General features: G+C 37.9%; 1 protein-coding gene and 1 non-coding gene across 2 annotated transcripts in view; both read left to right on the top strand.

Moving 5' to 3' along the window:
* Positions 1-23,972, top strand: part of LOC126195572 (dynein axonemal heavy chain 2) — a 957,657-nt gene that overhangs the window by 730,304 nt on the left and 203,381 nt on the right. The window contains 2 exon segments of the mRNA XM_049934198.1: positions 3,502-3,717; positions 14,031-14,181. Coding sequence (XP_049790155.1) covers positions 3,502-3,717; positions 14,031-14,181 — 367 coding nt within the window.
* Positions 1,421-1,495, top strand: Trnas-uga (transfer RNA serine (anticodon UGA)). The gene has a single exon. It is a non-coding gene; the product is annotated as a tRNA-Ser (tRNA).

Genomic DNA, 23,972 nt, shown 5'->3' with positions numbered 1-23,972 from the left:
GGTCCTGCGTACACCAGTAAATCACAATAGCATGCTCCCCTAGGCTCTGTGTAAAGTAGTTAGGTTCAACTAGCCTCGCCCTATATGTCTTCACACTTGCAGCATAACTTACTATGGAAGCAAGTATAGCTTCCTGACACAGTCTGATGATGAAATGAAATGATCATTTGGCATCACTGGCTGGGAGACCGCATTTGGGGTTGTTCAGCCATGTAGTGTAGTGTAGTGTTTTTTATTTACTTTCTTGTCTGAAAGAACAGACACTGTTGACGATCTGCAGCTGCATGAAATATTTCAATATTTATTCACTGATTGTGAATACCTTGACAACAGGTGTATTAGGTACAGATTTACTACCAAGAGTGACATACGAAAATTTGTACCTTGCTGGGACTCAATTCCAGATTTCCCGCTTACTGTGAGTGGTCAACTTAACCAGTTCAGCTATCTGTGCATGCTCCTCAGACTGACCCAAACTCATACATGTCATACTGTCTACATCCTTATATCATAGTCCACTAAATTCATCTCTCACAACGTTACTTGGCTTGCTGCAATGTGGAGAATAAAACAACAATGGATCATTGTGTGCCTGCCTAGGCTTGTAATACTTACATACATGTCTGAAAGAACACACACTGTTGACGATCCACAGCTATAAGAAATATTTTACAGTTTATTGCTGACTGTGAATTCCTTCCAGAATGAGATTTTCACTCTGCAGCGGAGTGTGCGCTGATATGAAACTTCCTGGCAGATTAAAACTGTGTGCCCGACCGAGACTCGAACTCGGGACCTTTGCCTTTCGCGGGCAAGTGCTCTACCAACTGAGCTACCGAAGCACGACTCACACCTGGTACTCACAGCTTTACTTCTGCCAGTACCTCGTCTCCTACCTTCCAAACTGCCAGGAAGTTTCATATCAGCGCACACTCCGCTGCAGAGTGAAAATCTCATTCTGGAAATATCCCCCAGGCTGTGGCTAAGCCATGTCTCCGCAATATCCTTTCTTTCAGGAGTGCTAGTTCTGCAAGGTTCACAGGAGAGCTTCTGTAAAGTTTGGAAGGTAGGAGACGAGGTAGTGGCAGAAGTAAAGCTGTGAGTACCGGGCGTGAGTCGTGCTTGGGTAGCTCAGTTGGTAGAGCACTTGCCCGCGAAAGGCAAAGGTCCCGAGTTCGAGTCTCGGTCGGGCATACAGTTTTAATCTGCCACAAAGTTTCATATCAGCGCATACTCCGCTGCAGAGTGAAAATCTCATTCTGGAAACATCCCCCAGGCTGTGGCTAAGCCATGTCTCCGCAATATCCTTTCTTTCAGGAGTGTTAGTTCTGCAAGGTTCGCAGGAGGGCTTCTGTAAAGTTTGGAAGGTAGGAGACGAGGTACTAGCAGAAGTAAAGCTGTGAGTACCGGGCGTGAGTCGTGCTTCGGTAGCTCAGTTGGTAGAGCGCTTGCCCCTGAAAGGCAAAGGTCCCGAGTTCGAGTCTCGGTCGGGCACACAGTTTTAATCTGCCAGGAAGTTTGTGAATTCCTTGATTTCAGTTGTGCTAGGTATACATTTACTACTCAATAGCCACATATGAAAATTTGTGGTGGACCAGGACTTGAACATGGTTTTCTCCCTTATACCAAGTGTTCACCTTGACCAAGTGGGCTATCCACACACACACTCCCGAGGCTGACCCAAACTCATGTCTGCATCCGTATATTGTAGTTCACTAACTTTATCACCTGATGCTTGCAGATTACTTGCATTTCTGCAATAGGGAGAGTGAAACAAGAAGGAATAGAGACCAATATAGTTATCATCAATAGTAGGGAATGTAGTGAGCATATCCCCCGTATGTTTTAATGGTGACAAGCAGTAAAGGATATCAAAGAGAAATTTGGAAAATGAGTTAAATTTCTCAGAGAAGAAATAAAAATTTGGAGTTTTGCTGATGACATTCACAGGACTTGGCAGATGAGTTGAATAGAATAGAATTTAAAGGGTCTTGAAATAAAGTTAGAAGTTGAACAAAAGTAAAACTTTGTTAATTGAGTTAGTTAGTTGGTTAGTTAGCTAGTTAGTTTCATGTTCCTGTTCATATAGTTGAATTAAATCAGGTGTTGATAATGTAATCAGATTAAAGAATGAGACACTAAAAATATTAGACTAGTTGCTATTGTGTTGCAAAAATAACTGATATGGCTTAAATTAAGAGGATTTAAAATGAAGACCGACAGTTACAAAAAAAGCTTTTCAGAAAGAGAGAAAATTGTTAACATCAAATATAAATTTAAGTGCTGGGAGCACATTTATGAAAGTATTTATCTGGAATTTGGCCTTAAATGGAAGTTAAATGAGAAAGTAAAACACTACAGGAAGAAGAAAATAGAAAGTTTTGAAATGTGGTTGTACAGAAGTATACTGAAGATTGGGTATGCAAATCTGTTAACTAATGAACAATAACAGAACTGAATTGGGGAGAAAATAAATTAACAGCGGAACTTGACTTAAAGCAGAGCTAGATTTACAGGACATAGTCTGAGTCATCAAGGAATAGTTAATTTGATAATGGAGAGAAGTGTAAGACCCAAAAATTGTAGAAGAAGACCAAGGCTTGAATACATAAACAGGTTCAAGTGGATGTAGGTTGCAGTAGTTATGCAGAGATAAAGACTTGCACAGGACAGACCAGCTTGGAGAGCTTCATTAAACAATCTTCAGGTTGAAGATAACAACGTCACAAACAGAGAAGCAGAATACTCTCAAACTTTCATGGCCTCATGTGATTTAGTGTTTATTAGTGTGCTCAGGATGCATCACAAGCCATTATGCCCTCACTATAAAAATATATGTTTAATATTGTCACAGTGACAAATTGTGGATATAGAGTAGTGAGTCAGAGATAATACGTTGATCAGTAAGATGGAATTTTCTGAGTGTCTACTAAATGGACTGATATTAAAATACATGAAGTTTATAAAATTTTATGACAAAAATGTTCTTTGCTGTATAAGAGTATTCACTGAAGTCTATTTAGAAGTAGTGCACTAGAGGAGGAACGTTGGATCTCAAGGAATAATGCATATAAATTTTGACAAAACTGTAACATATGAGTAGCTCAGCCATATCAAGAGTTATAATAATTTATGAAATGTAGCTGCCGTATATTTACTGGTTGTCACGTGAGTCCATTAGTGCTATTTTTTGTGGCCAACTTTGCTATAAATCGTCATTTTAAAGACTTACGTCCTGCTTGACTTTTTGGCTATCTTAGTTTTTCTACTTAAAATTTTTCCAGCTTATATCAGAGTATGAATTAGCTTATTAGTATGTTAAGCAATATTGAGGAATGTCAAATAAATGTTATGACGTTGTAATATGAGCTTCAATGTAAATTTCAGAGATAAAAATAATTTATTTATACTTTTTTCATTTCTCAAATTGATATCATTATCTATATAGTTATAGTATTCATATTTAAAGCAGTACCCTAACCTATTATATTATTTTGATAGGTTGTGAAAGACGAGATACCAGTGTCAAATGTCTTTAACATTACAACTTTCCTTGCTGATCCAACAATGATTCGAGAATGGAACATTCAAGGGCTTCCATCAGATGAATTTAGTACAGAGAATGGAATTATTGTCACCAGGGCAACAAGGTGGCCACTTCTAATAGATCCACAGTGCCAGGGCATGAAGTGGATCAAGAATATGGAAGGAAAAAATGTAACTATGTTTCATTTGTGTGATATGACACTTATGCCATCTCTAAAATGAGGCTAGTGTATTTTGTGGTCATTTTAACATCAAAATAGTTTAATCATTTCTCACAATATTGTCTGTTGTTCTATTACAGAGTTATTTCATGTGTAAAACTCAAAACATTGATACATCTCTCATAACTTCACTATCTGATTATTATTGTTATTATTAGTGTTGTTATTATTATGAATGGAATAAAATAATAATAAATATAACTAATGTTGAGCAAAGAGGCACACCCATGAGTCATAAGCTCCCAAAACATTTTATTCACTGATGCAATCTGTACATCTGTACACAGTTTCACAATATAAAATACTGTAGTAACGAATTCAAACAAATTCATTGTCAGACTTTAAAAGTTTGTATATGCATATGCTGCTGCAAAATTTGGTTTTCTAATGATGGAAATTGGCTTGTTTAAACTGGTAAAGCATATTATTATTATTATTATTAGTCGTAAAGCTCCCAACATGGAAGACGCTAAGTAAAGATGGTTCACTTCTGGGGCTTCTTATTCTTCTTGTTTGCCCACCAGGTCTTCATTCTTTGCGAGAATTCAGCTTTTCTTTCTTCGCTCCATTTTGTTCCAGTTCTCGGCGCTTTTGTCTCTGGTTTGACCTCCCATTTGTCAACTTTAAGTTTGAAATTGTTTCCTTTGTTCATGTCTTCAGTAGTAATGTTGGCTAATTCCAGATCTTTCTTTACATTTTTGATCCATTCTCCTCCATTAACAAGGGATGCTACGTATCTTACTATTTTTTTTGTAAGTCTGTGATCGGGAAGTCTCATTATGTGGCCATAGAATTTTAGACGCCTCTTCCTCATGTCTATCTCTATGTTAGAAAATTCTTCAATTTTAGAATTTTTCTGTAATCTATACCCCTCTTTGGTCCATCTTGGTCCCAGAATTTTCCTAATGATTTTCCTTTCCTCTTTCTTCAGGTTTTCCATATCTGTTTTCCTTTTCAGTGTCAAGGTTTCGCTGGCATATAGCATTATTGGTTTAATTACTGACTTATAATGTTTAATTTTTGTATTTATAGATAGACATTTTTTATTGTAAATGTTTTGGACCAGCCCTAGACCCCTACGAGCTTTTAATATTCTTTCTTGTTGTGAGTATTTTTCAGAAATTATCTCTCCTAAATATTTAAAGTATGGTACCCTCTTAATTTCTCCATATTTGGTTTGTAACTTAGAAATTTCTAGATTTGTTGTTGTAAACACCGTTTTCTCAAAAGATATTTGTAGGCCAACTTTTCCTGCACACTCTTTTAAGGTTTCTATCTGTTTGACTGCCATTTCACTAGAATCTGCCATTATTGCAAGATCGTCTGCGTAGGCTAAGTAGGGGATTTGTAGGTCATCTTTTTTGGTTCCCAGTGATATTGGTTTCCAGTACTTTTCTTTTTTGAGTTCTTTTTCTCATTCTGCCATGACTCCATCCAGAACTAAGTTAAATAACAGAGGTGATAATCCATCACCTTGTCTAACCCCAGTTTTTATCTCAAATGATTTTGAAAATTTTCCCATGAATTTCACTTTGCATTTTGTATTTGTTAATGTCTGCTCTATGATGTTCTGTGTCTTCTTATCCAGTCCTTGTTCTTCAAGAATTTTAAATAGTGTGGGTCTGTGAATTGAATCATATGCCTTTTTAAAGTCGACAAAGACATATACTGTAGGCTTCCTTCGCATTTGTCTCATCCCTGTAATCAATTTCAAGTTTAAAATTTGTTCTGGACATGATCTGTTTGGTCTGAAACCAGCTTGGAAATCTGAGATTTTGGGTTCTAGCAGTTTTTGTGTTCTTTCAAGAAGACAAGCTGATAATATCTTGTATGTGACAGCAAGTAAGGAGATTCCTCTATAGTTGTTCACATCCGATTTATCCCCTTTTTTATGTAACGGATGTATTAGGGCACATTTCCAATCTTCTGGTATTTCTTCAGTAACCCATATGTTTTGAATAATTTTAACTAGCTCATTTCTTGAGTTAGACCCTAGACTTTTGAGAAATTCGGCTACAATTCCATCTTCTCCTGATGCTTTGTTATTTTTGAGTTTGTTTATGTGTTTGATAATTTCTTCTTCAGTTGGCGGTACAGAGTCTTGCTGTTGCGGGGCTTTAGTGCTGGATATTGGAAGAGTTTCTGTTGGTTCTGGACAGTTTAGTAGCGTTTCAAAATATTTGGCTAATTCTTCACAGTTTTCTTCGTCGCTTAGTGCCAGATTCCCATCTGATTTCCGAAAACAGACATTTTGAGGGATATACCCTTTAATTTGGTTTGCAAAAGTTTTGTAGAATCCATGCGTATTATAATTTTTAAAATCTGCTTCTATTGATTCCAGTTGCTGAGTTACATACTTTCTCTTCTCTTGTCTAATAAGTTTATTTGAAAGTTTCCGTGTTTCTAAAAAGTTTTGAAGAGTTTTCTCATTTTTATTTGAACTGTACTTCGCAAAGGCTTCTGTACGAACTTGAATTGCCTTTTCGCATTCCATATTCCACCATGGATGTTTGTGCTTCTTCTTCAGTGGTATTTGCTCCTTCGCTATTTTTGTGATTTTTTCCTTGAATGTTTCCCAGTTGTTTGCGGGAGAATTTTCCCATTTTTTAATTGTTTCTGATTCTGTTAGTTTTTGTAGGTCAAATTTTAGGATTGCTGGTGGAATTCTTAGTGTTTTCCTTCTTGGGGTGAATTGGACCCGAACTCTTGTGAGATAATGATCTGAGTCAATATTTGCACCTCTCCTAACCTGGATATCTCTGATCTCTTTTTGGAAGTTATATGAGATGGCCACATGGTCAATTTGAAATTCTCCCAATTGGCTTATAGGGGATCTCCAGGTCTTCTGTTTTCTTGGTTTCTTATTGAACGACGTTGAGCTGATTTTCATGTTGAATTGTTGACAAAGTTGGATTAGTCGCATGCCATTTTTGTTGGTCAATTTGTGTGCTGGGTATAGCCTAACCATCTTCCTGTATTTCTTTTCTCTGCCAATCTGTGCATTGAAATCTCCAAGAAGTATTTTGACATCATTCCTCGGTATCTTTGACATTTCAAGTTCTAATCGTTCCCAAAATTTATCCACATTGTCTAGGTCCTTTCTATTGTCAACGTTGCAGGGTGCGTGGACATTAATTAGGGTGTAATATTTATTCTTGTGTTTCAACCTAAGAAACATTAGTCTATTGCTAATAGTTTTTACAGATTTTACAAATTTAACTGAGGATTTTTCGACCATAAAGGCCATACCAAGCATGTTTGCCCCTTTACCAATTTTTCTGTCCGTTCCACTTTTGAAAATTCTGAAGCCATTGTAGTCAGTGATTTGATTATCAGGAAATCTGGTCTCTTGTACTGCTAGGATTTGGATTTTCAGCTTCTTTAATTCTTCTGTTAATGTGTATAATTTTCCGGTTTGTATTAGTGTCCGTTTGTTTACTGTTCCAATGTAATCTTCATTTTTGGGAAGTTTTCCAGAGTGCTCCGATCCACTCACAAGTCGTGTAGGTCCGGTCTCCCCAGAATCCGATAGACCGGTTGCCACCTTTCTGCTAGGTGGGTGGATTTCACCACCTGGGGTACTTTTGTTATTACATACACGAACCATGATTTTACTTACATATTATTATTATTATTATTATTATTATTGCTTAGTGAACATATCAGTCAATAAACATTTCTTAAAACTGTTGCAAATGATAATAGGAAGCAAAAAGGTGATATGGGAGAAATAAAGATGGCAGAATGTCAACCTTCATTTTGGTGATGAAAGAAAATGGGGGAGGGCATGCATGGGGATAGGAATAGTGATAGCACCAAGAATTTAATGACTGCAACTGTGTTGTAATTAAAAAGGAGGTAATGTATATCACCAAGGAGAAAACAAGCTAAAAATAGATTTAACTGATAGTGTAATGTGTCTCAGGGCTTTTCTATTGGCCAACAATTGTTAGTATTTCAGTAGTACGATATTCAAGCTTTCCCATAGTGACTTCATTGTGAAAGACCAGAAAGACCCGAGAAAACTAATTAAATACCTGTGCCTACTTCAAAATCTTTTAGCCATACCCATCAAATGTCAGACCCATACCATTGTTATAAATGTGCGTATGATATCCTTTTCATAAATTAAAAAAAAAAAAATAAATAAATAAGAAACAGGTGCTTATCCAACACCTCATCACAACTCCTGTTTGTTACATCTTCCCACTAGTCACGCAGATGCTTTTTTTAGAGCACCCATAATCCCCATGCTTATGCCTATGTTAAAATCAAACACTACTCCCATTGTCCTGCTGACTTCAGACCTACTACAGCTGTTTTAAAGCCTAATTTATCCTTCAACTGCTGATTTTAGAAAAAAATGTTTGCTATAATCCTGGTCACCTGTTTGGCTCTCAACTGTACAAGTGTCCAGTCCATCCATTGTAAATTCAGAAGAATCCTAGGTTGATTCAGTTTCATTGCAATGGCCATGTGAAGGGCAACATCTCTTCTTTCTATCATCGCATTAACACCTTCCTCCAAGTAAATTTTTTTGATCCTCCACTGCTGAATGTGTCACTTTCGTTGATGTTGCCATTCTTCTCTTTAATGCCTTTGTGAGAAACCCTGGTTTTCCAATCCACCAATAGTATATCCATTTCAAGTGCTTACACACCTTTTGTTTCATTAAAACTATCCCCTACAGGTACCTGTGAACATAACATATGCATTTGAATAAATGCAAATTATACATTTGAACAGTACATACTGGATATACAAAGGGTATTGCTATGGGATTTAATAAGTAAAATACAAACATATCTCTCATACCATAGCCTCCAATTAAAGGTCAACAACTGTTTACCTTAAGAGTTGATCTATAAGAGGTGACCAAAAAGTTTCCATTCGAGGGCATTGCTTCATCATGTATGCAGCGTAGCACAACTCTGACATGGGTACATGAGCAATGACATGTAGGCAAGGGATTAGTGTGGCATTCATGTCTTTTCGACGTCCATGCAGTAAATGTGGAAATGTGAACTATGCAACATTATTACCAGATGCGTCCAAAAAGGACCAGCATGTTGTTGTTCTTTTCTTGGCTGCTGAAGGACAAACACTGTTAGACACCTATTCGAGAATGAAGGCTGTTTATGGAATAGCATGTCTGTTGTCTGGTAACAAGGGGTGATGCTGCTTCGTGATAATGCACATCCCCGTATTGAAAATGTCGTTGTGCAGAAGTTATGCCAACTCAAGTATGCGCCCTCTAGTCCTGATCTCTCTCCATGCAATTATCATGCCTTCGATCCCTTAAAAAAGACACTGAAGTGTTGACAATTCCCATCGGATGAGGGTATGCACCAGGCAGTTACAGACTACTTCACACAGCAAGGCATAGTGTTTTACCAAATGGGTAGTGGTGTAGTGGTAATGCTTGAACCTCCTTGTTTCATTTGCTGGTGGTTACATTGTTCTCTTTAGTTGGCACCAACAGAGGAGCATTCCAAAATGGAGTCAGATATGGACGCGCATTTAAAACAAAGATGTGTGATTGAATTCCTCACTGCTGAAGAAATTGTGCTGATTGCTAAAGGTGTATGTAGATAGACATGAGCAATGGGAGGCAACGGGTATGGCATTTTCGAGGTGGTGAAAAGGGTGTGCGCTGTCATCCCTTGCAATGAAAAGCATCTTGATCAACTCATCCATGCTGATTGGCAGATAATGACCAGCGAATTGTGTGCAAAGCTGAATGTCAGCTGTAATGCCTTGGAGACAATGTTGTATCATCTTGGTTGTCACAAAATCCGTGTGAGATGGGTCCCATGGGTGCATACAGAAGAACAAAAAACTCATCGAATGGAAATTTGCTGATACCTAAAGGTGACAATTTTCTGAATAGCATCGTCACTGGAGATGAGACATGGTGTCACTACTGTGAGCTGGAATCCAAAAGAAAGTCCATGGAATGGGGACGTGCGGACTCTCCATAAAAGAAGAAATTAAAGTCACAGCCGTCTGCAGGCAAAGCGTTGTGCACAGGCTTCTGGGATAGCCAGGGTGCAGTTTTTTTGGATGTCCTGGAGCCTGGAGAACCTGTCAATTCAGTATGCTTCAGAATGACACTAGCTAAGCTGAAAGCCCAAATTTCCAGGGTAAGGTGAGGGAAGAAGACCAACTTTCACCTGGAACATGAAAACGTCAGGCCCCACACCAGTTTTGTGACGACATAACTCATCGCAAAATTTCGGTGGACTGTCTTACATCCACCTTCCAGTCCTCATTTAGCACCTTTGACTTCCATCTCTTTGGGCCTCTGAAAGATGGCCTACATGGCGAACGTTTTCAAGACTCAGATGCTATTGTGAAAGCTGTAAGGAAGTGGTGAGACTCAGCTGGTTCAAATTTTTACAAGTGTGGGAAAATGACAGTCTATAGCTGTAATATTGCTGTGTTTAACTATGCTGTTGTGATTTATATGCCTTCTTTAGTTTCCATTAATAAAAATTGGAGGCTTTACTTTCAGAATGACCCTCATAAATACATATTGGCCAAACCCTTATACAGTCTATGGTAGAAAGTACTCTTACCATTACTAGTCATTTTCTTTCTTTTTTTTGTCTAGACATGTTATTCAGTTACAGCTACTCAAGGAAAAATTGTGATTATGCTTTATTTTGCAGTGTTATTAAATAAAAAAACTACTGGTTTACGAAACATATTTCAAATAAGAAATGGATGTATGCTATACATAATTGATACTAACTAAACTTATGTTAGTTATTACTTTTCACCAAAAACTCTTGTTTCCTGTACGTGATTTAACTGAAGACACATCTGGCACACTAGTATAAAGTGAACAAACATCTCATTAAAATATAATAAGATTAGTTATTTTTATACTCTAAATTGATGAAAATCTCATAGCTGGTCTTTGTAAATAGCTCTTTATAAAATACTGACTATTGTATGAAACAATATTACATTTCTTAGCTTTATCATTTCTTGAATGGTGACTATTTCCAGAATTTGATCCTTGATTATTGTAAACACACATATGCTAACACTTCGGTGGCTGTAATACACTAAAACTATACTTCTAGTTAGCTAACATTTGTGCAGCAGCTTTTCAGTCACTTAAATTTCAAATTCAGTGGCACTTAAAGATCTCAGCAATCTTTCCCTGTGATGAAGTCTGTCAATGTGACACTCTGCCTTCTATGACGAAGGTAAGGTGCCATCCATTCAAAAGGGATGTTGTTAATTCCATAGTATTTTAGTATGCATAATAAGAGAGCTATCTTCAAGTAACCTCAGATTGGCTATTAAAAAAGGGGTAAAAAAGAAAAATAAAATGTTTTGTACAATATGTTCTTATGTGTTGACATCACTTCTCCACTTAGTTGCCACCAAAATTCAGACATTTGTTGTGCTGTGAGTGTGCTTCAGTACCCCTTCATCAAAGAATAGGCTGCCTAGTGCTTCAGCACATTGACAGCAAACTCACTGTCAGTTGTGAAATGCCGAGTAGCCAGCTAGGCCTTCACCAAGGGGAAGAGATGGTGCAAAGACCAGATTACAGAGGGGTTGTTGGAAAATCTCCAACCAAAAAAGTCTGAGATTTTCCCCCAATGAATTTGCAGTATTTGGTCACGTATTGTGGGGCAGAATGAATTTTTCTATTTTTTCAAACAATTGAAACTCCATGTGGGAATATCAACAATTAAGGAAAAGATAGAATTGCTGCTTACCATAAATAAGGCATGTTAAGTTGCAGGTAGGCACAATTAGAAGACACCTACACAAAACTTTCAGCCACAGCCTTCATCAGCAAAAGAAAAACAGAAACACACACTATTCGCACACACAAGCAAGCACACGTCATGCATACATGACCGTCATACATGAAGTGTTCTTGCTTGCTTGTGTGTATGTATGGTGTGTGTTTCTCTTTTGCTAATGAAGGCTGTGGCTGAAAGCTTTGTATAAGTGTCTTTTGATTGTACCTATCTGCAACTTAATGTGTCTTCTTTATGGAAAGTAACAATCTATCATTTTCTACATTATTGATTTGTCTATTTTTTATTGATTATTTTTTTAAATTGACCTTTAGGGTCTTGTAAGAGTCTCTCAATAAACTGGTCATGTTACACTATTCCCTCACATTACTCTTATAAAATCTGTTGTCAAAATTTCTTTGTAATCCCAGAAAAACTGTAATCACCATTTTGTGATTTAATAGCATTTTCTTGAATTGTTTGGGATTACTGGGAGAATGTGTGTGTGTCCACTGTTTTGACTATTCTCTAATTTCAGAGTTCACATATTGAACTCATGTCATGATTCTGTTCAGAAATTGCTCTCTCTCTCTTCATGGTATCATGGAAGGAATATGAAGGCGGAACCCATTCTTTCTTTTTTGTGAATGTTGGTGAGACATTTTGGAACCCACCACACACAAAACTTATAGTATCCTAACCTCTCAATGACAATGTCAAAGAGGGTAATCCTTGAAATCTAAGACGCATCTTCAGGAAGTTCAGAAATAGTGAACCAACACTGCACATTCACAAGAACCTCAATATATTGCACAAATTTGTCAGTCGAATTTGTGTTGCACGAATTTGTCAGTCGAATTTGAATCTCTTTCTACTACTTTAATTATGCCTATCTGTGCAGTCAGATTTGGTTATCTTCACCACTCCCTCACATTGCTGTCACTCATAACCTCATCCCCTTATAAATGAGATAGTCAACAGTGAGTCTTATTGACATTGACTTCTTCTGCTTGCAGGGAATGAATAACTGAACATACATTGCAAATGGCAGAAGATGAAGTACCATTGTCCATTTCGTTTACTTCCTCCTTACAGAGTGTTGAATGAAACAGATGCCATCAAGCTAAAAGCATTTGTTTATTTTTAATAGTTAACCGGAAGTTAATTTATGAACTTCTCTATAGAATTTTGTGATCCAGGAGATGTTTCTTGTCTAGCTCAGCCAGAAGGTATTCTGCAGAGAGTCTTGTACAAACGTCTAACTTAGTGACTGCTAATAAGTACTGATCAGAAATATCAGTCAGTGCTCTAGCATAGATTTGAAATGACTAGTTATTAATATGTGTCAGTAATTAGAGGTGGTTTCTGTATCTGGAGTTTGGATATGAGTGATACTACAGATATTAAAGTCTGTTTTTCCCATAACTTCTCTCTAAACACTCATTGATTCATTTTTTGTGAAAACTTAGTGCATCACTTGCTTTCTGTGGTCTTAATGTAATTGTTCAGCATATTTTATTGTTAACATTTCACTAATATGGTCAGATAATGCAGTTACTATCAGCTTTACATCTAAATCACAGAAGGCAGTTGGTTCTGGAAACAAATTGGTCAGTAACTTTTGCTGTTTGTCCTTCAATTGTCATTGGGGACATTCATTGACATTCCAGCTGCCTTTTCATTTTACTTCATGGATTTAGATGTTCATCCTTTTTATTCATGAAGCTCCTGATGTTTTGCTTGAAGATATTGAATGACTGTTCCTCAGTTTTTTAGCATGGTCTAAACTGCAGTGTTTTATTTTCTCAGTAGCTGTTCCAACTGAAACTATGTTTGTTCTTTAGCTCTGTTTTTTAGACTAAAGTGCCCTCCTACCAGAAGTATATAGATTCAGAGCAAGCCATGTATGTTATTGATATTCTTAATTTTAAAGAGCAATAAATCCAAGAAAATAATATGACAATATTTCTCAAAAATCTATAAAAGTGGGTAAAGCAAAGGTAGTCAGCCAGGAGTGTACAAAATTCAAGTTTATTCCTGTATCTTCATTTTTGCTATTTTTTGATTAACAGTCTTTTATACTGTAGTGTCTAGTCATGGGTGCAGTCAGCTGAAGGCTGGAATGCATAGAGAATGCTGGAGGATGCCTTATCCAGCTTTGGTAATCAAATTGCTTATTATGATATGTGAATACAGGGTTGGTGTTGTTTCATTGCTCAGTAATAAATCTTTCTTTTATCTGTTTAAAACTGAAGTGTAATTTTGATTCAAACAGATGTCTTAATGGAGTATGAGCTGGTAAGCAAATTGTACAGAGCACTTACGATAAAGAAGAATCATTTTAAATGGAGGTACACATTATCATTGCAGTGTCAGAATTCCACTGTAGAATTCATATATTAATCATAATATACAAATGCTGCTGTCAAGTCACATTAAAGTATTGTAGATGTAAAATTTGAATAACTGTAGTTCTCTTTTTCTTTTTATTGTCAAGGATTTAAAAGTCATAGATTTTGGGCAAGCAGATTTCATGAAAACTCTGGAGCAAGCAATGCAGTTTGGAAAACCTGTGTTACTACAGAATGTACTAGAGGTTCTGGACCCATCACTGCAGCCTATTCTTAACAAAGCTATTATCATCCAAGGTTTGTGATAAGTATTAAATATTAATGTGAGAAAGAAAAATTTTATATTCATGTGTGGTTTAAGTTAAATAATAATAAATAGATTTATCATTCAGAACATAATTTATCTAGTGAAATTTAATTTCCTGGTATCTGCAAGTTAATATTTGTGCTCTCACAAACCTCGCACTTTTTTCACATAACTTATCAAATCTTTGAACATGCTGCATCATTTCCTCCACATAGATTTGTATGATAAGACTTTCCCAATGTATAAATTGTTCCATGAAATTTTGAGCAAACTACTAGATGTTTGTAACTTGCCATCAAAAGATTCAGTACCAAAATATTGTGGCAGTAAGTTATTGACATCCAGCAGTTCACCTGAAATTTCATGGAACAATAAGATACCTTTTTGAAGGTAGAAGAGGGGTAATTTGGGGGGTTCACAAAAAGGGGAGGCGGGGTAGGTCACATGGTATAAAACATGCTCAGCAATTTGGCTGGAGCTGTTGTGGTTTTTCCATCCTCACTGATAAAACATTTGCATAAGTATCTGCCATAGATACTGAAAATAGTGCCCCATAGATATTTGTTTGGCCAGCCCATCAGTTCCTTTGTGAATTTATTGATTTTCTGAAATTTTCTTTTGATACTTCACATTTAACTAATCATAAATTTCCCCCTACGCAGTAAGGAAAATGTTTAGAAATGTATGAGATATTCAGAACTAGAAGTTAACTCTAAAAACACTCTTCTATCCATTAAAATTAAAATGCCAGAAAGAAAGGACAGCAAATAAAATTGTTGTTACTGCATGCCTACAGAGGAGAATAATAAGTATCATCATCATTAATGCATTAATAGACTTTTAAGGCCTTCAGCAGCAAAAACAAGAGAAATAACCAAACTTAAAACATAAAAAATAAGACGCGCGCGGGCGCAGGCACACACACACACACACACACACAATAAAAAATTATAAAAGAACACATTACAAAAAGCCCAATAACAAGGATGTGAGACAGTCACTATGAAGAAGATATGCACTGCAGATAGTCATTGATTGCTCCTCAACTTGTTCGAGGATTGTTAATATTCAATCCTTCCATCACATTCTTGGACATCCCCTTGGGTGATTCCCAGCAGATTGGGAATGGAGGCCCCAGTGTGGGAGGGATCTGTCAGCTCAAAGGATCTGGCCAAACCACTGTAGCCTCTTCTGTCCTAATATTTGGCCAGTGTGTGGCTGTCCAGAGAAGTGGTACAGATCTTCTTTTGTTCTTTGTTCACATTTACCATAATAACTTGAAGTACCTTTCTCTTTAAGGCACAAATTGCTTCTTCAGTTATTGCTGATGTCACCCAGGTTTCATAATACTTGTTTAGATACATAATTCTTGTTTAAGTCTGCAAGTGATTTGGGGATTTTTGGGGTGCAAAATTTAGTGTACACATGTCTCACCTCTGGCAGAAAGAATGGTCTAGCCAGGTTGTATTGTAGTTGAACTGAGCTTGAATGATAAATTCATGTGGTTTGATTTGATCAGGGAGACAGAAACAGCAGTGATCCCAGCCCCACCATTGCCCACACCAGAACAGGGTTTATCATGTGGTTCTATTCCATTTGATTTCTAGTAAGGTGAGGCAGTGCGCTTAAAGAATAGTAGGAGGCCCTTTAGTAGTTCTTTATTAGGCATAATTTCTTCAGGACTCAGTATCCAAATATTCTCTGTCTTTTTCTTCACGTTGGAAGATTAGGTGTGGTGCAGTTTCATCACCCTCTCTGTAAAATGCAACAAGCTTTAGTGACTACATTTCAATTACTTAACTTGCTGAGTGTTGAAAATATTATTCAGGTGTATAACTCAGTTTTAATGCAACTCCTCTACTTAAAATGTCATCTGGGTTCAATTTTATGTAATGTCATGCAACTTGTGATGAGTTCACCAAAAAATAATGTTGTTGAAACACACAAAATACTTTTAAAATATGTTTATTGCACCATATAGAAATTGAACTGAGTACGGCCAGGGTGATACTGCTACCGCCATTGGTGCTTAGATAGGAGAAAGCAATAACTTGAACACTCATATGCATTGTTTCAATTTAACATAATGGAATTTACATTTGGAATTTATATCATTTCACAAAGCTGGCAATGAAAATCTACCTCACAGATCATCTCAGTGTCTCTGATACAGTTAGTATATTGAAATATCGCAGTTTTCATATTAAGGTTTCATGAAATATACATCGGTAACAATCTCCTAAATTTTTCTGTTAATTACTTTACAGTTGCAGTATAACTTTGGTTTCTAACATGAATCCTGTGTCTTTACAGTGGACTCTATTGTAATTACTGTTACTCTTCTACGTATAAATTCCATAAAGGCGAAGTTAGATTTCTGTTTACATTATGTTTAACATATTTTTGATTTATTGTAAAAAATCTCCATAAACTTACCAGACTTGGTTTAAATTCGTCTTAGTCAGCTAATTTTCATTAATACTGTGTATCAATATTACAGTTTAAACTTCTACATGTATATAACTTCTAAAAAAAATCATGTGGTAGTATCATAATCACCAGTATGGGTGGATCATTCTTTTCATATAATACTATCCCATTCTGCTGCATTACATACCCCCAAAGTATCGCACATAAGAATTATGGGTGAGAATTTACCATGGTGTACATGCACCAAAGCAGGAAGTTTAATTTACCAATGAAAATAATAATTTTTTGAAAATATAATGTAACTGGGTAGATACAAAATCTAATCATCAATTGGTGGGAGGTGAAGAGACACATATAAAGGTTAAGGAAATCTGCATGTTTTCATATCCAGTGGTTCCTTCTTCTGTCAGAAGTGTTGAAGAGGAAAGAAGAGGGCTGAAGAGAAAGGACTGGTGAGGTTTAAAAAATGAGGAGAGTTCAGAAAAGTCACCCAGAACCCTGGGTCAGGGGAGATGTACCAGAAAGGATAAAAGGAAAGACTGATATTTGGGGAATGCACTGGATGAGAGTTGAAAACCTGAGAGCTTATAGATTACTGACAAGCCAGATATTACAGACAAAATGCTGTGCATTAGTTAACTAGAGTGGAAAGCTAAGTGTGTTCTATATGGTAGAGGCAGTGGTGGTGGTGGTGGTGGTGGTAGTGCTGGTGCTGGGGGAATAGACAAGTCATAAAATAAAAGATGTGTAAAACTAAAAGGGAGTGAAGAATGGAATAGTTACTGAGAAGAAATGGTGAGACCGAAGAAATTAAAGTAAATTAAGGGCAGGTAGCTGATGGGACCAAGGACATATTGTAATACCAGTACCCACCTGTGATGTTCGTGGAAGCTAGTGTCAGGAGGGAAGATTCCATATATCATGTGTGTTGGAAGAGGTGCTGAGGTCAAGACATATTGTAGAACATGCTCTGCAACAGGTATTGTGTGTTTCAGTGTACACCCTCCGTCTATGTCCATTCACTCTGACTGATAACTTGGTGGTAGTCATACCAATGTAAAAGGCAGAATAGTACTTACATAGCAATATGTGTCATTTCACTGGTGACTTTCCCTTTGAAAGTATATGTTTCGAAAGCACAGGGCTGGTATAGGTGGTGGTAAGAGAGTTCTTAGGGCAAGTCTTACAGCAGGGATGGTTGCAGGGATAGAAGCCATAGGGTAGGGGAATGGGTGCAGAGGCAGTGTGGGCCTGAGAAAGACCTTGTGGAAACTGTGAGGGTGATGAAAAGCTATTCTAGGTGTGGTGGGCAAAATGTCAGACAAAATGGACCACATTTCAGGGCATCATTTTAGAGAGTCATAGCCTTGTCAAAGTAGCTGATTAATACATTCAAGACCAGGATAATACTGAGTGATAAGAGATGTACTTCTAAGTTGATTTTTGAGGGGTCAGCAGTACCAGGATGTGATGGTCCAGGAAATCTGTTTCTGAACTAGGATGGTAGGCCAATTACATCCGTTGAAGGCTGAGGTGAGAATGGTGGTGTATTGCTCTAAGGAGTCTGTGTCTAACCAAATAAATTTTCCTCAAATTCCAAGGGTTGTCAGTGCTTGTAGAAGGTGGTGTCCCCCTGGAGAGGTGGATGGCACATTCATGTACATCATTCCATGCTGGTTCATTTCTATGCCAGAGTGGATAGTGAGTGTCAGACTCTTGGAAACCAATGACTAGATGTTTTCATTGGGTGAGAGATCTGGAAAATGGGCTAGCCAGGGCATCAGTCGAACACACTCTTGTATTGATATAGTTCAGGAGGATGCACAGGCAACATGTGACCCAGTGTTATCTTATTGAAAGGCTATGTCAAAGAGACCTTAAATATAAGGCACAGTCACCAGCCTCAACACACAGAAATGTGATCTGTGCTGTCTAAATTATCAGTTGTGCAAATCAGAGGTGATTGTGTTGTGTACCTACTGGCACCACATACCATCACACCATGCGTGGATTCCTTATGATGAGGAATGAAGTCTGGCAACATCTGTTATCCTCAAAACCTCCATACATGGATACATCCTCTGTGATGATGTGTTCAGACCAAGGACTCATCTGAAAGGGCTAGATGGTGATACACCTGTGTCTATTGTTGTCATTCACTGTACCACTATTAACATGTCTATCTCTATTTCCACATCATAGGTAGACATGACAATTGCTGCTGTGCTGACAGTCTATAGTGCTTCAGAAGTCGTGGCACTGTCAGTGTGTATATTTCTCTTGCTGCAAATGAGCCCATTTCCTGTCTCAAAGTACATGACATGGCTGCATGATCCAGTGTGGTTTAACAAACAGTATGTGTGTTGTCTCAGTTGGTATTCATGTGGAACAATAAACTGCAGCTTCAATAAATCACAATCTTACTGCTGTCTAATTCTAATGCGTAGTTGATGCTTTTCCTTCTTACATGAAGTGTAATATGATATTCTTTCAAACAACCAATATCCAAACCCAGTTTCTGTATGAGATATGTGCTGCATGAATTTTCCTTATAATACGAGGGCAGTTCAATAAGTAATGCAACACATTTTTTTTCTGAAACAGGGGTTGTTTTATTCAGCATTGAAATACACCAGGTTATTCCCCAATCTTTTAGCTACACAACACTATTTTTCAACGTAATCTCCATTCAATGCTACGGCCTTACGCCACCATGAAATGAGGGCCTGTATGCCTGCACGGTACCATTCCACTGGTCGATGTCGGAGCCAACGTCGTACTGCATCAATAACTTCTTCATCATCCGCGTAGTGTGTCCCACAGATTGCGTCCTTCATTGGGCCAAACATATGGAAATCCGACGGTGCAAGATTGGGGCTGTAGGGTGCATGAGGAAGAACAGTCCACTGAAGTTTTGTGAGCTCCTCTCGGGTGCGAAGACTTGTCTGAGGTCTTGCGTTGTCATGAAGAAGGAGAAGTTCGTTCTGATTTTTGTGCCTACGAACACGCTGAAGTCACTTCTTCAATTTCTGAAGAGTAGCACAATACACTTCAGAGTTGATCGTTTGACCATGGGGAAGGACATCGAACAGAATAACCCCTTCAGCGTCCCAGAAGACTGTAACCATGACTTTACCGGCTGAGGGTATGGCTTTAAACTTTTTCTTGGTATGGGAGTGGGTGTGGTGCCACTCCATTGATTGCCGTTTTGTTTCAGGTTCGAAGTGATGAACCCATGTTTCATCGCATGTAACAATCTTTGACAAGAAATTGTCACCCTCAGCCATATGACGAGCAAGCAATTCCGCACAGATGGTTCTCCTTTGCTCTTTATGGTGTTCGGTTAGACAACGAGGGACCCAGCGGGAACAAACCTTTGAATATCCCAACTGGTGAACAATTGTGACAGCACTACCAACAGACATGTCAAGTTGAGCACTGAGTTGTTTGATAGTGATTCGTCGATCATCTCGAACGAGTGTGTTCGCACGCTCCGCCATTGCAGGAGTCCCAGCTGTGCACAGCGGGAGATCAGACAGTCTTGCTTGACTTTGCGGCGATGATGACACACGCTTTGCCCAACGACTCACCGTGCTTTTGTCCACTGCCAGATCACCGTAGACATTCTGCAAGCCCCTATGAATATCTGAGATGCCCAGGTTTTCCGCCAAAAGAAACTCGATCACTGCCCGTTGTTTGCAACGCACATCCGTTACAGACGCCATTTTAACAGCTTCGTACAGCGCTGCCACCTGTCGGAAGTCAATGAAACTATACGAGACGAATGTTTGAAAATATTCCACAAGAAATTTCCGGTTTTTTCAACCAAAATTGGCCGAGAAAAAAAATGTGTTGCATTACTTATTGAACTGCCCTCGTATATACTTCTACTTTGTACAGTTGCCTAAAATGTTAATGATTTGCATATCCAAGCGTGTCATATGCTTCATGCAAATTTGACTTTTGTTTGCAATACTTTTATGGTAGTGAAACTGTAATGGTCAATAGTACCTTGACAACAACATGCACAAGTCTGTCTGGAAAAGTAACACTTTGATTCATTACACAAGTAACTCAATATATTATCATGTTCAGCGTAAACAACATCTCTGAGTTACAACTATCATATTGAAGCATTAAAATTCTGGCAAAAGTAATATAGTAATAACTATGTAATTAATATGTATGGCTCTAATATGAGAATAAATAAATAAATTCAAAGTCTGTAATTCTGTCACTAAATATCATTTTATTGCTTTGCCTATTGCTATGTGAAGTCTTTCATCAATGCTACTTGCCCATATTAGTCTGATTTCATGCACAATGATTTTTTCACTTATTGGTGTGTAACAGTGGAATAATGACTTTTCTGTCTCTTTTCTGTTAAATGTCTTTTAAAGGAATGATGTAAGTTCAGTGCAGCTGAGTTTTATAGTGGTGTCTCAATAGACTAGAAACAGTTGGAAGACTGACTTCCTGGAGGGGCCACCTCCTGTTTACTCTCAAAATAACACTGCACTTTCTCAGGCAACTGTGAGTTGTGACATCTACTGATACAGAATTTTGACAACTGAACAGCAGATGGGGCTATATAAATATGAAATAAATACAAAGCTTTTACTACAGGCATGTAGAACAGTGCAAAAATTGTATAGCTTTCTGATAAAGTCTTGTACACGAGACGTGAGCCTTACTCTGAAAAGTAATACAAAGCTGAATGTGAATAACTCTTAATATGTTGAATGAAAACGCCTTCACCCATGTTAGTTCACAGTTGTTATTTAATTTGAGCAGTCAGTTTCAACATTACTTTACACCACCTTCAGACCCCTGTGTAAAGACAAAAATGATAATAGTGTGAAATACATGACAAAAACATCAGTGTAAGTATTACTTATTGTGGTAATATGTAGTAACATGTAACAATACCAAACTGTAAGGTAGTTACATCATAGTTGAAGATAAATTAAAAAATAAAATGAGAAAACAGGTCCACACTATATTGATATAAACTAGGGAACAGAATATACATTCCATAAAAAATTGTAAAAAAGAACCTACTAAATAGAGGTCAATGTTGCATGTTATGCCTAGATAATTACAGTGTAATTCTAATGTTAGTGCCCATGAAATATCTGGAGCAAAACAGTCACAATCATATACTGATGGGTGCAAACTGAAGATAAAATATTTATTTATATGTCGTCACAGACCAATAGAACATGAAACCACTTACGGAGGTCAGCTCCATGTTAACTATCTGTACTGCTGTGTTCCTTACATTAAAAATAACTAATAAAACAAGAATATAAACTTACGTCAATACAGTCTGACAATCACAGATTCATAAGGTGCCAACTACTTACTAAAAATATTTTTAATGAATGAAACTGTGAATCTAATGTAATATACTGCAACAAATTCCCACTAAGTAGGAAGTATTGAAATATATGGAGAAGGTCATAACCAACATTGACAATAAAGTGAGAAGCCTGCTAGTAGGCAGCCTGTGGCTAGGAGATATACAAAACTATAAACTATGATGTAAGTCCAAAGAAGAGTACTACAATACATACACAGTATATTAGAAAGTCAATCAGAACAACCAAAGTCGCATACCTCTACATGACTGATAGCTCTTAAGCAGAGTAAGACAAAGGGAGGTACGAGGGCTATGCCGAAAGTTTTTACCAGCCCGTAAACCATAAAGCGGAGGACAATGGGGTTGTTTTCATTCAAAAGAGCGATGTTTTTTTACCTTGGGACATGTGCGGGCAGCCCCTAGCTAGCGGTGATCCTCCCCACAGTGCGGTAAGAAAGCACAGGCAGTTCTGAGTCAGAGACGGTGCAGGATGGAGCTGTTGCGCCACGACTTTCGCACCATGATTTTTTATGATTATAAAAAGGGTTTAAGTGCCGAAGAATGCCATTCTTCTTTGCTGCGTGTTTTTGGTGAAGCTTCTCCTTGTAGGGCCACAGCTGGAAATTGGTTTCACAAGTTTTTGAGGGGTCGGCAGTCAATTGAAGATGAACCTCGTCCCGGTCAGCCAGCAACAACTGTGACTCCTGAAAACATTGATGCCGTGAGGAAAATGATCAAAGAAGATCCACATCTTACATTTTGCGGCATTGAAGGGACCATTTATTGGATCAACAGCAGCACAGACCATCGTTCATAGTCACTTAGGCCTTACTAAGAGATGTGCCTGTTGGATGCCACATTCCATGACAGAAAGCCAAAGGAGGAGAGAGTGGACTGGTGTTGTTTGATGCTCAAAAAATTCAATGGAGGTAGGTCCCAAGACACCTACAATATCATCACAGGTGATGAAACGAGGGTCTACCATTATGACCCTAAAACAAAGAGACAGTCTTCTGTGTGGTGCTTTCCAGGGTAGGAACCACCCACAAAAGTTCGATGAAATCGGAGCTCTGGAAGATGGTGGCAACTTTTTCACAAAGATCAGGCATCTCACCTCTGTGACCTTGGACACGTGTCGTACAGTCAATGCTGAATGGTACGTGAATGTTTGTCTTTCAAAAGACATCGCCACATGGAAGTCACAGCATCCAAAGTCCAAGAGCGGGCACCTTCTGCTACATCACGACAATGCATCTGCGCACGGGGCTGCCAGAACGATGGACTTTCTGGAGAAAGAAAAAGTGCGAGTGTTACCCCATCCCCCCTGTTCACCTGACCTGGCCCCCTGTGGCTTCTTTCTGTTCCTTAATACTAAGGAAAAAATTTGAGGGCAGTGGTTTTCATCAGATGAAGAGGCCATTGCAGCGTACGAGAGTGCACTAAGTGGCACCCCAAAAGAAGCTTGGACTGACACATTTTCTAAGTGGTTTCAGAGAATGGAAAAATGTATACATGCTAATGGAGAGTATTTTGAAAAGTTGTAAACGTTTTTTTGCAAATAAATTTTTTTTCACACATTCTACTAAAAACTTTCAGCATAGCCCTCATATAACCTACTATCAGGAAAACAACCAGAGAATGTGTGTCAGGGTGCACTATACAATGTGTAATATGTCAGTTGGTACCTTCATGGGTAGGTGCTTAAATGAGAATATGGATGTCAAGGAATATACCAAACACTATGCCAGGCATTATCAAGACATTAGATGTATGGGCATGCATTCTGAACAACATACCCTTATCAGCTAAAAAGAGTATAGATGTGTGAAAATGAACACCCATCATGTACCATGATAACAATGTAATGAACGAAGAACTCACAACATTAACCCCATAATGCTAATGAATGTAGTGTAGCAACCTTCATGGTTGCACATCGATGAATGAAAGCAAGCTAGTGAGTAGCTCAAGGCAATGTTAACTTGCATC

The sequence above is a fragment of the Schistocerca nitens genome, chromosome 7 (assembly GCF_023898315.1).
Source record: "Schistocerca nitens isolate TAMUIC-IGC-003100 chromosome 7, iqSchNite1.1, whole genome shotgun sequence".
NCBI classification, from domain to species: Eukaryota; Metazoa; Arthropoda; class Insecta; order Orthoptera; family Acrididae; genus Schistocerca; species Schistocerca nitens.
The sequence above is the reverse complement of the archived record's forward strand: the minus strand, read 5'-3'. Positions and strand labels throughout refer to the sequence as shown.